At 36.9% G+C, this 12,758-nt stretch overlaps 1 protein-coding gene across 1 annotated transcript in view; it reads right to left on the reverse strand.

The window, feature by feature from the left end:
* Nucleotides 1-12,758, reverse strand: part of LOC140138149 (adhesion G-protein coupled receptor G4-like) — a 22,887-nt gene continuing 10,129 nt past the window's right edge. The window contains exons 5-13 of the mRNA XM_072160082.1: nucleotides 12,297-12,437; nucleotides 11,710-11,895; nucleotides 9,995-10,154; nucleotides 9,315-9,538; nucleotides 7,880-8,023; nucleotides 7,104-7,228; nucleotides 6,248-6,531; nucleotides 5,649-5,715; nucleotides 1-3,861 (exon numbers count right to left, since the gene is read on the reverse strand). Of these exons, the coding sequence (XP_072016183.1) occupies nucleotides 3,603-3,861; nucleotides 5,649-5,715; nucleotides 6,248-6,531; nucleotides 7,104-7,228; nucleotides 7,880-8,023; nucleotides 9,315-9,538; nucleotides 9,995-10,154; nucleotides 11,710-11,895; nucleotides 12,297-12,437 (1,590 nt within the window). The 3' untranslated portion in view covers nucleotides 1-3,602. The remainder of the gene's footprint in view (nucleotides 3,862-5,648; nucleotides 5,716-6,247; nucleotides 6,532-7,103; nucleotides 7,229-7,879; nucleotides 8,024-9,314; nucleotides 9,539-9,994; nucleotides 10,155-11,709; nucleotides 11,896-12,296; nucleotides 12,438-12,758) is intronic.

The raw sequence follows: 12,758 nt of genomic DNA on the forward strand, positions 1-12,758 counted from the left end.
AAAAAAAAATTATAGATAGAAAGCAGAGCTACATACACCACACAAATACAGAATACAAAAGCATCTCTTAAAACATAAATAGGCCTATAATACAATATTCTTTTATGACTTTGTTGTCCGTGGGTACCCGAGAAAGACAATAATATATATTTATATATATTTTTTTTTTTACATTACTTACACAAAACCTTCAATTCCCATTTCACGCGAAAGGTATTAAAGTTTTTTACTCAAAATATGTGAAAAAGTGGCAATATATGGATTCCCATTTGAAAACCCGTTTCTAAATAAGAAATACTTAGCACTCAAATTACTATAGTTAAGCACTTTAAACCTTGGATGTCCTTACAATCCCAAAATTACATCTTTATAACATAGATGTATTTGATCTGTATCTTTCCATTTAACCATGTCTCCTTCCAAAAAGAATTTATTTGACAATTTCGTTCTCTTTAAGATTAACAAGCTTTAAATAACTATTACTTGGAATAATTCGATGAAGGATTTTATATTGAAAATATCTCATTCTTTCTTCAGTGGCAATTTGAAAAGGTAATGTCCTAAAATATTCTTAATTCAGATTACCCAGATGATTAAACAAGCAATCATTCTGATCAGTTGGTTTTATGGATTGTGACATGTTAAATTAAAAAAATACTTACATCGTGAGTTGTTAACTTCTTTACCTCTAACATAATTTTTCCAATATTTATCCTTAAAAAAAAATAAAACTTTGCACGCTTACTGTTTGTTGATCTCCCAATCTTATGTGTAAAATTCTCAAGTCATTTCTTAAAGGTAATGGTTGGTATCCAACCGTTTCCACAGTGATTTTATACTAGACTGACACATCAGATACCAGAGTGATGTTATAAAAGGTAAAAACCTATATATTCTGGACATTTCAAGATCATGCATTTGGAAGATGCATTTAAATAAATACCAAAAAGCAATCATTTTGGTACAACCTCTATACATTATATCACCTACCAACGGATCTTGTATGTATCCTCAGCTATTGTACTATTATTGTGTACAATTTTAGTTCGAAAAATTATAAAAATATTCTTATATAGCGCATTACATCAAAGACCACAAGGAGCTTTTCAATTAAATACATAAGTATGTAAAAAACAAAATACCCATTGAATTATATGAATATATACATCATTAAGAAATAATACAAATGAAATAGGCGCACGATGAACATTGCACAAAAAAGGGATTGCACGGAAAAAATACATGCAAAATGAGCAAAGAAACAACTAAGTGAAATATTCAAAGTGACGACATAAGCAATAAAGCAAAATAAGTTTAACCAAAACAATTTTGTATGAACAATGGTATAATGCAAACAAATATCAAACAGAAGATGAAATTAGAATCATAAAACACAATTATTTAAAAGCCAAGCTGTACACTATTATAAATAACACGTGAGTAGAAAACAAACAAGGAAAATGAAGTATACAGCGAAGCAATTAAGCACATGATCAATTCAATGCAATATCAAATATGGCAAAAAACAGTATCAAATAGAATATGAAAAATTCCAAACAAAAGGATACTTTTAACACAAACAATACCAAAGTGGTGAAGCAAACATATTTACACCAGGTATAATAAGCAAAATGAAAAGAGCAAGACACATCACGAGAGCAACCAAGAAAATAACTTGACATATTTAATAACTTGACATATTTAATAACTTGACATATTTAACTTGACACATTTAATAATAACATATTTACACCAGGTACAGGGTGTAACAATAAAATTTGTACAATTGGATTTTGACTTCTCAGGAAAAAACTAAAAGAGTTATGGGACAAATGTTATATGCATTTTAATCAGTAATATCTTGGCTAAAAGAAAACGTTTAGTTGGTTTCTATACTAGTTTGGGTTCAAAAGTTATGTCCGATTAATTAAATCGTCCAGAAAACGTGTTGGGCCACTTTTGCCATGTTTGTGCATATCAATTTTGAACCGCGTAGATATGCTTATCGTGCATTAAAGAACTGACACAAAAGAATCATAAGTGGTGTTTCTTCATATAACGTGAACTTAATAATAATATGATATTTCTTTAAAATCTATAGATGAAGTCATGAAATTTCTTTCAAATTAAAATAAAGCACATTAATTTCTCATATCCCTGATCATTGATAAACCTGAGAACAGTTTTTGCATTCATAAGTACCAAACAATAAGATTTTGAAATTAAGTTCAGCTGGGCTTCTAGCTGTTCTGGGGCGACCACTATTGCCAGCATTTCTGTTAGCAAATTCTACATACTTTCACAGTTATATCATGTAATTATATGCCTTGATGGATGGAAAATGTGAGTTTGGAAAATGAGATATAAACAATCTTATGGTTTCTGCCTGACTCCATGTGCTACCGAATCTCACAACCATGAACATACGCTCTTCCAACGTGAATTGGGGTTGAAGTTGCAGCCATGATTTCTAGTATGTCAGTGCTTAGTTGTGACTTTCAAAAACTCAAGGATTATGTAATCATTTCTACAACTTCGAGTACCCCATTGTTTAAAACCACCTAATAGCACCGTGCAACTGGTCCATGGTTCAACTCTATTCAGTCACTTATGTAACACTTAGACAAAAGTGGCCCAAGCGGTTTTAAGACTAGGTTACATAATTGGCCATATCTTCACTTGTATACCATCGATTTTATTGAAACAAAGCTTATCTGGCGGCTAAAAAAATATTTTGATAGACATATAAATATCGAACCAAAAAATAAGCGGCATACTTGTTTCATTCTATTTTCAAAATTGTACACATTTTATTGTTACACCCTGTATAATAGGCAAAATGAAAAGAGCAAGACACATCACGAGAGCAACCAAGAAAATAACTTGAGTTATACGAGGTGAAACTTGAGTTATACGAGGTGAAATGAAAAGCCAAAAATTGGTAAAATGAAAGCCGAATTGAAGTCATTGGTGGAAAAGTTGACTATTGTTGTATAAATTATTGCTTTAAGCATACAGTGTTGGGTGGGGTTGGAAAATTGTGCAAAATGAAGGTCCAATTGAAGCCATTTGGTGCATCATTTTTACACTTTCTTGGTCTATAGAGAATTGATTATTTATGTGGCCCAAACATGTAACACACAGCACATTATTGCTTTGATTAAAGTGGGAGGGCAAGGCCCCTGGCATGTCCGGTTAAAAAAGTGGGGAGCCGCTGGCCCTCTTCCCCCGGTTATGCCGCCGTTGTTACAACAGAAGAGGAAATTGTGGTTTCCAAATTACACATTAATATAACCAAGATTATATGCAAAAATGCAGCAAATTCACTCGATTTTCTTACATTTTCAGCCTAATTTAAGCAGAAAACTGAACCAGATATTTTTCAATATAGGGCCTAAAGAAAACCGACCAAAGTGAGTTATACTATTAATGAGTACCAGCGCTAGAAGTACCGCGGGCATTACTAGGGGAGTTTCCATTTGACGACCCTTTTGAGTCCATAGTGTTAAACAATTTCCTCCAATGGTTTCGAGCCTCTGGTTGCTGAACGCAATACATCATAAATATGAGATATCCCTGCATTGAATTCACAACACAAAATATCATTTGTGTAAAAATGTTGCTGCTTGTATTAATCCAAGAAATCCAAATGCCCAGGTTAGACCAAGAAGTAGGGTGATCATGATAGCATTACGTATGCGTCGAAATCGGGCCTCCTTTCGTTTCTTTTGTGCAGTAGATGCGGGTCGCCTGCGGGTTAGACTTCTCATAATAAGAACAAACAGCACGATATTGAAGATCATTATCAATCCAATGGGAACGAGAACTCCTCCGAGTAATGGATAGGTTTCCAAAAAGCAGCTGTAAACCGGGAATGGGAAAAGAAGAAAAGGATAACAACAAAAACTCGCTCACTTGATGCATAACTAAATGTTCGAAACTTTATTAAAACAAGAGAATTGATCAAGTAGTTTTTGGATTATACCAAAATGTCTCAGGGGGACATACTTTTTTAGAACCGTTTATCATGTCCGTGTTCTCACTGCCTTCCCGTTTGTGCAAGTGAATTCTTAGCAAGTGCCCCGGCCAATCAATGCAGCTCTGAGCAAGCGGCGCTATTTGAAGGGCGTTTCTTAATAACATAGAGCTACTTGCAAACTGCGCGCGCAAAGTGACAATAGAACTGGGCTATGTGCTACCATAATTTGAATCAACAATAGGGCAGGATTGTCATTATTGACACCAAAGTCACCGTACATAGTTTAGAAATTATTTGGAAGGAATATTCGTAACAATGCCTCATTTCAAATATTGAGTTTTAGTTTTGGTTTTGGTTTTTGGTCATGTGGTTTCCTAGTATCCTGCCTAAGCTCTTGACTTACATAATTATTGATATCTTTGTTTCTACCCTTTGTTTGAAACTTAAAATTGTAGCAAGGAGATTCGGTATTCATTTCAGTTTCTTACATAATTAAATAGTGTGAAGAAGAAAATCACTTTGTTTGAAGTTACCTGATCTAAGTATACGAAAGAAATGTTTAAATTTCGCAGTGCAATATTCACGAGAGAAATCGAGCATGTCGATCTACATTGAAAAACGTGGTTTATAAAATCCAATAAGCTATGGCTGTTTTAGCTGTGAAAACATATAGACCATCGAAATATTTGCATTCGACATTACAAAAGGGACGACTCAGGTGATATAAACAAAATCGATTCATGTCCTTTTCGCATGTACGAGAATCAATGGAAGGCCATTATATGACTTCCATAAGCTATTCACTTTTATTGAAGCAATTTTACTGGAAAAAGGGGAAGAGAGAGAGAGAGAGAGAGTGTGTGTGTGAGGGGGGGGGGGGGGGAGGGGGAGGAGGAAGAGAAACTAATGGGAGAGAGCATTGAAAGTGAAAAAGGAAGGGGGAGGAGAGCTCGATATAGAGGAGATATCGAATGTAGGGGGAGGCGAGGAGGGGGAGGGAGAAGGAGACACTTAGGGAAGAAGAGCCAGAGGTTATATAGGTGGGGGAGAGAGGAGCCTAGGTAAGAGGTCAGGCTATTAGTACTTATGGTTATATACCCTAAAATGTGTCCTCCCAGCATAATAGTGTTATGATTGCAGACTAGATCTGCTCTACTTTTTAATCCCTTGATTTTTGGTTTCTGAATAAAAGAGAAACCAAAACTTATAATTTGAAATGAGGGAATGTCAAACAGTCTTGGTGGTGGACTCAAGCGGTTAATAAATATTTGTGGTCAATCAAACGAGTAGGTCTGTGCAATGCAGCAGTGTGTGGGTATTTACTTGTGGATGGTTTTAGGTACCGTTCACAAACACTTGTAAGGGCCATGGCCATGGAAATGTACGCCAACCCCATAGAAAATAGTATAAACTCATGTTCTATCAGAAAAATGAAGGTGAGTTTTTTAAAAGGCCCCCCTTCAGAGGGATACAATTTTCAGGGCCCCCTTTTTTGCATCAGCCCCCCCCCCCCTTACAAGTGTAATACTTAGCTCTGAGTATTTAGAAATGGATTTGAGGGAGAACTGAGCTAGGGGTCATTTTCGCCCCTCGCCCTCCCCTCACTCTACTGTACGTTAGCTACGCCACTGGTATCATTACACCATACTAATATTTTGTGTCAACTTACAAATCAGTTCTGGCGTATGTCGTTCGTGCTGCTGCTCCTGTTGTTATGACAATGAGAGCCGGTAATCCTATCGGGAAACAAATGAAATATCTGGATTCAAATAACCGTCTGGGCGCAACCTTAGAATCTGGTACGCATACACTGTTTTACAACTCGAGGCCACCGTTTGCATTTTTTATTAAATAGGTTTAAATTTGTATTAAGCTACTTTTAGGTATTAGTATATCCGAAGGAGTTTGATCCCAAAAAATCAAGTTGGCAGAAAATAAAATTAATCATTATCGCTGTTTGAACTAAAGATCAGGCCAGATTGCCTCTAAAGGGTACAGAATAGTCACGGATTAAGCAGGTCCTAATATTTCAAACAGTTGCCATCTTTTCTTTAAATAAAATATGTTAATGACTTGTTAAGTATTTAATATACCACATACTAAAAAGTGACGTCATCATTTGCAACGTCCTTTGATCAACACGCTGCATCTTCTCTGACACAATGTCTGAGATATTAGAATTACATTTCTTATTTTACGATATATAAAAAAACTTGTTCAAAATAGCGAAACGAAGTGATAAAACGAATCTCCTTGCGGAGTACATACCCCATCCAATGAGCGACGCCTTCAGTAAAAGTGAACGAACATAACTATTTACAACGCGAACAAACAGCAAGTACATATTGAACCCTTCTACGGCCATCCAACACAACGAAGCTAAGGTGAAGTAATGAAGCAATCCCGCTACTATTCCACATCCTATGCTAGGGAACTCGGCTTCGCCTCGTGTGGTGTCTATGCTGATCATGGCTATGAATACTAGGTACAATCCAGTGAGCGCTCCACATAGATTCATCAGTATTTTGTTGGGATTCTTGGTTCTTAGATTCCTGTGTGGAGTGACAGTTAAACATTTGACAATTATTTTGCGACGTAAATGAAAGAAAAACTCTACACGCTCATGTGCGGCAACACCAAAGATATTCTACTTCATCAGGGATGAGATTCTACCTCTGATTAGAGGAATTCCTCTTTTTCAGTTTTTCTTCCCTGTACAAAAGTATAGGAGATTCATTTAATTTTCTTCCTTTTTGGGGCTTTTCCTCCTTTTTAACCGAACCTCGGTCTCATGCCTGCTCATTGGGTAACACTGATATCTCTCCATTTCGTCGAATAAACTTTTAGGCATCGATGCATAAGTTAAGAGCTTACACAGGCTAGAAAACTTTCCCAACAACTATATATAAACAATGTAGGACTGGAGCTCTTATCACTCTTCAAAAATCGTGTCTTGCCATTATAGTATGCAATTTGACATGCTTTCGGTCGCACGAGTCGCGCTTCAGTTTCAGATCTAAGAATTATCTGACGATATGTGGCTCTGTAGTGAAGTTTTGTGAATTTGACAAAACTTGTCCTTAGTTGTTTACGTATATTTCGGAATATATAGTTTTCTTCATACTTGCTACTGGCGTATGTGATGAGAGTAACTATTAGACCGAGTGTTGACAGGCAGCATCCAACGTAACTCAGAATTTCCAAAATATAGTCTTGAGTCTTCGTCAATGCTGTTTGGCCATAGATATCCTGGAAAACACAAGTGACTTAACAATGTAATATCGGATTTTCCAATCAAAGTCCGATTACACTTTCACCTGTGTGGTTAAGTTTTTATTTAGTTCACAGATTACTTTTCAACACACAAAATCCAAATAGCCTTATGTACTGCTGATGTTTTCTGCTGCTTGGCAACGGAGTTGCCAGTTGATTTTCCATTGGAAATCAGATCGTCAAATACGTGTCTTACATGCTTAAGTTGTATTGCCCCTCGTCTCTGTTCATGGTGTTGCCCTACTTCCTAATGGTGATTGCCTTATGTACTATAACTCTCTTTTCTTTATTAAAACACCGTTCTCGCTTGTCCCGACAAGATGAACAGAGATCGGATAGTGCAGTAAGTTGTCGAAATGTTAATAAGGACGCTACAATTCAGTTGATTATTTATTGAGCTGTCTAAACTCTCAGTTTTACAATATGATATAATAATTACCTCATTATGAAGTATTAGCTCAAACAACAGGTTGATTGAAGTGGTTATTGACAATTAACAGGGTTTGACAATCGTTATCATTTGCAATTGATACTAACATAATATGACTCGCTTATTTCAAATGATAACCTAATAAAACAACTATTATATAAGTCCTCTCTAGGTCCATTAATGAGCTTGAATCTTACCATCAGAACAGCAAAATTGGTAAGATGATCGCATTCACATTGCTGTAAACCGTCTATGGATTCGCCAAGTGAACGACAACCTTCAGTTGACCAATCGTTAATTCCAAAATCCCAAAATACACATTCAGTGTTGTTAGCTCTCGACTACATAAAATAATGTAATAAGTGATCCCGGGATTTATTATCGTTTCAAATTAACCGATGAAATGTACAAGTTCATCCAATGTGGCAAGAAAGAATTATACCCATTGCTTTAATTTCAATTGCGCACGGGTAGTGAATGATCCAAGTATATTGCGTAGCCAAACCCTTCTATTAATGGAGACTAAATTTCCGTGACATTCGGAATGGGAATCCACAATTTGTTTCTTCATCACAATTTGCGCAACAGAAAACTGACGGAAAAGATGGCCGAGAAAATACACCATGTCCGAAAACACTCACTGATACAACGTAGGTAATAATTATAACACTGTCTCTGATCTCCAGCTTTTGTTTTGCCCAGTTTTTGATAATTTTTGCCTTCACATTCATTATTTATTTATTTATTTATTTATTTCAACTTTCTTTATACAGGGTAGCTCCTTCAGTGTAAAAGCACTGCTATTCTTAGAGGCCATGTGACATACAGGGTGTAATTGACATTGATATTACATAAATATTACAAGAAAAATATACAATATACTATTATAATGAAATTACAAGAATCAAGAAAAATTATACAAAAGTGAAAATCAATGAACAGCGGGGTTTGTGAGAGCTCTTGATTTAAATTCACTTAGGCTCAAGGAAATGTAATTAGTGCGAGTGTCAACATCAACAGAACTATTCCACAGATTTGCTGCTCTCGTCTGAAACAATCTCTTACCAGAGTTATTGTTAAATTGAGGAACAACAAGTGAATTGGAGGAAGTACCTCTTGTGTCATGATCATGAGTGGATTTGGTAAAAGAAAATTTGGAACAAAGATAATCAGGAGCTCTACCAGTAAGACATTTATATAACATAATAAGAATATGGTTATGAAGGGAGGGCAATTGATTGCGCCGTTATTGAATATATTTTTAAGAAAAAACACAAAATATGCACATTGTTTTATAAGTGCCTTCAAGTTTAATAAGCCTCAGTGGCAGTTGAGATTGGATTAAACAGATATTTTCTCTTAACCCTGGGAATGGCCTTCTTTTCCTTGTTCTTTATCTTCAAATCTGTATCTCACTTTTCTTTCCATATAGGCCAGCATTAGAGGCTTTTTAGCCTGGCTTGAACACTTTTGTTTGAGACTGGTCCCATCAGGACCCAAGTGTGTCTCTCCACACGGAGCGACCGTTTAGACAAACAAGCACAAAACAAAAAACTTTAATGCAAGCTAACGTAGTTGCCAGTCTGACAAAAATCATCTATGTAATGAAGAAAAAGCTCCAATTTTACTCACAGCAAGCGGTTTGAACGTAATAACAGCAGGAGTTTTCAATCCTTTCTTGTCTTCACCACCGACAATGGCTGATATAACACGGGAGTTAACGTCTCTATTGTATCCAGTGTCTTCGTTATTTATTTCAGCCAGCATGTTTGACGGAAGGATATCATTGATACTTAAAACAGTGAATGTCACCCGTACATCATTGGGATTATCAACGTTAGTTGCGTCTACAACTTCTGTTTATTAAAAAGTATCAAAAGAATTGTCGCTTGATTAGAATGGAGAAAATGAACTATGAGAATGTGCCGTCCGGAAGGGACAGTTTATCGTTTGCCCTCGCCTTGGTCTTGGATACAGAGAGCCAACCCCATGTACATGTAGTTCGAAATAAGTTTAGAAAAGAGCAGGATAGGGGAGATTATTAAGCTGTTTGGGCATCAGACATGATCTGCGCCTGGATCGGCGTCGAAGCTATATTCGAGTAGCTATAATGTAAACTGATTCCACCCTTATAAATATTATACGGACCGGACACTGCATAAACAGTGATAACTGAAATAAAAGCTACAACATTACATGATTACAACCTATGCAGTCTGGAATATCTCCAGACCTCGTGGTGACCTGTGGTGTATTAACTTTACCAAACACTTAATAATAATATAGAAACACCATTAAACTCTAATGATAACCTTGTGGCAAATAAAGTGCAGCCAGTGGTGGAATCTCAGAAGGCAGAAAAGAAGCATCCATGATGGTAAGATCCGTACGGTCTTTGTGCCTGGTTCCTGCTCGATCATATGAGGCAACGCCTAAACCAGTTTGAAAATCCTCCGTGGTCGCCATTATGACCTGTAAGTGAGTTACATAATTATTTTTAAACACTGTTTAAATACTCAGTTAATCCTTAAGAGAGTTTGACGAAAGTACAGAGTGTCCCATAAGACCATTTATTATTTTGAACCATAATATTTCTTACAAGTATTCTCGTAAAATTAAAAACAAAATCATTATTTGAAAATAGCAAAGCCCTACAGTATTATTCTGATACCAAACTTGACCATGTTGACACAAGTATTACACACGCTATTTCAAAACCACCCCAATATATACGAGTGGATATTCATACGTAGTGGTAGATAAAATGAATTAAAGTTTTAACTTCAACACTACACTATTTTTCGCTCACCTGGAACGTTTTCACTAGTCCGACTAGCGTCTTCAGCAGATGGTGATGCTGTGTTGATATCTTGTCTACAATCGGGATATCTCTCACTGATGACGTCATATGATTGACAGAATGACGTCATAGGATGTTACGATCGCGGATGTTATGTCCCGGAGAGTACTTGAAGCCATACAAATAAGGACTCAAAAACCAAGACTAAATCGTGACCAAGGACTAGAAATAGATCCTATTTGGGATAACTTGCTGAGGCCCAGGGGGGGGGCGGCGCTACATCGTAACATCCTATGACGTCATTCTGTCAATCATATGACGTCATCAGTGAGAGATATCCTACGATTGTAGACAAGATATCAACACAGCATCACCATCTGCTGAAGACGCTAGTCGGACTAGTGAAAACGTTCCAGGTGAGCGAAAAATAGTGTAGTGTTGAAGTTAAAACTTTAATTCACCCAAATATAGGTTATTTTGCAGCTCACGTGCCTTTTTATACCAAGAATATCAACTTTTAGACATGCCAGTCAGGAATTTTGCTGGTGATTTTTACCAAATTCGACTTTATGTTGAACCCTCATCCCTGCACACACAGTTTTGGCTAAAGGTGCAGGTTTATTTAGAGGATTGCAAAAACCTTAATGGGGGAAGATCAACACTACCATTTGACCCGGGTGATCCAGTGTAGCTCAGGATGAGTTGCCACTGGGAACCGCACTTAAACTTGCCGCTGTAGAAATGTGACTCATGTAGCATACCGAAGCACGAGCGAAGGGTCGCAATATTTCTAACGGAGCATAAAGCAGTCCGATGGACCGAAAGCTGTCCCAGTCAACGTTGTGGAATGACTGGTGTGCTCGAATACATTATACTTGTCTTTCCGTCATTTCTTTAAAGTTGTTGCTGAAATTGAAGTCTAGCTACATTAAGTATTGCACTCGTAGTGTTTTAGATCTTAACTATGCGGTTCCTTGGCTTGAATAACATTGCACTTCCAGAAATGCTTTAAGCCGGAATTTGAAACACCATCAACCGCAGCAGCGAATTCTCAACGTCACTGCGCCTGCTCAAAGCATGGGTGGCGCGATTGCCGAATAGGGTGCAAGAGAAATTAGCGGTGTTGCCAACATGGCCAACGGAAGGGTACCCAATCTTTTGGACATCATTTTGACATGTTTGATTTTGAAATTTTGCACATCCTCGTCGGCATATAAATAGTGTTACCTCTACTGCAACGTTTTCTTCGATTTGGCGGTATGCATTGAACACAGATAATTCCACGTGTTGCAGTTGATTTTCCATGGCAGCAACAATCCTAGTTGGTGCGGCATCTTGTTGATTAGCATCAAAGAGTGTTTGTGGGTTAAGATTCATTAGGTTATCAACAATCTTAACCAATGTCCTAGTAACCTGTTTAAAAATATAAAATGTGAGACATGGTATGAAAAATGCAGCATTATAAATAGCCGACGGTGTATTTAATGTATAACTCGCGTATTGATTTACATGGGATTTACAGACATGTTTTAGGTCATTGTTTTATATATCAATCATTTTATCCTTGGTACATTCTGCCCTGGCCTGCCTTCCCTGTTCTGTTTACGCCCCTGCTTGATTTTAATTTCCATAGAAGTCCTCATATTCATTGGGGACACCAATGCCCCATGGACTATAAAGGGGAACAGTTAAGGAATGAAATCAAAACTCGACCGGCGGTTGACCACTGGTTCCATCCGGTTTCTATTGTTCGAGTTTTGATCTCATGTTAAACACAATTTCAGCTCGGATATATACTTCAGTCCGTTACTGACCTCTCTATTTGAACTAGCTAGATCTACCGTGGCTTCCAAGATCTGCGCGGTAGTGGAGACACCACCAACTCCCACCTCTCTGCGAGTTAACTCTTCTGTAGCTCCAAGAATCCCCATGACATTTGCTTCCGATATTGGATCCTTGAATAATGACAACAACAGTTCAAATACTATAACGAAAGTAATTGAAAATAATACATGTATATTGCGCTAAAATAGGCCGAAAAGTTGTAAAATTGTATTTAGGCTAGGTCTAATTGTTTTCATGAATGTGTTAATTATATCTCAGTAATAATACTAATGGCGTCATCTTTAGCATATTATTCATGCCAGCATCAAGAATAATTACAACTATTGTTTTATTCCCTTCGCATGGTTCATTGTAAGGGATTACCTCTCAATTGGAGATATAATACGTCTTGTCACGTTTTAAGAATTTACCGCACATGCCCTTGCGATATA

The sequence above is a fragment of the Amphiura filiformis genome, chromosome 17 (genome assembly GCF_039555335.1).
Source record: "Amphiura filiformis chromosome 17, Afil_fr2py, whole genome shotgun sequence".
NCBI classification, from domain to species: Eukaryota; Metazoa; Echinodermata; class Ophiuroidea; order Amphilepidida; family Amphiuridae; genus Amphiura; species Amphiura filiformis.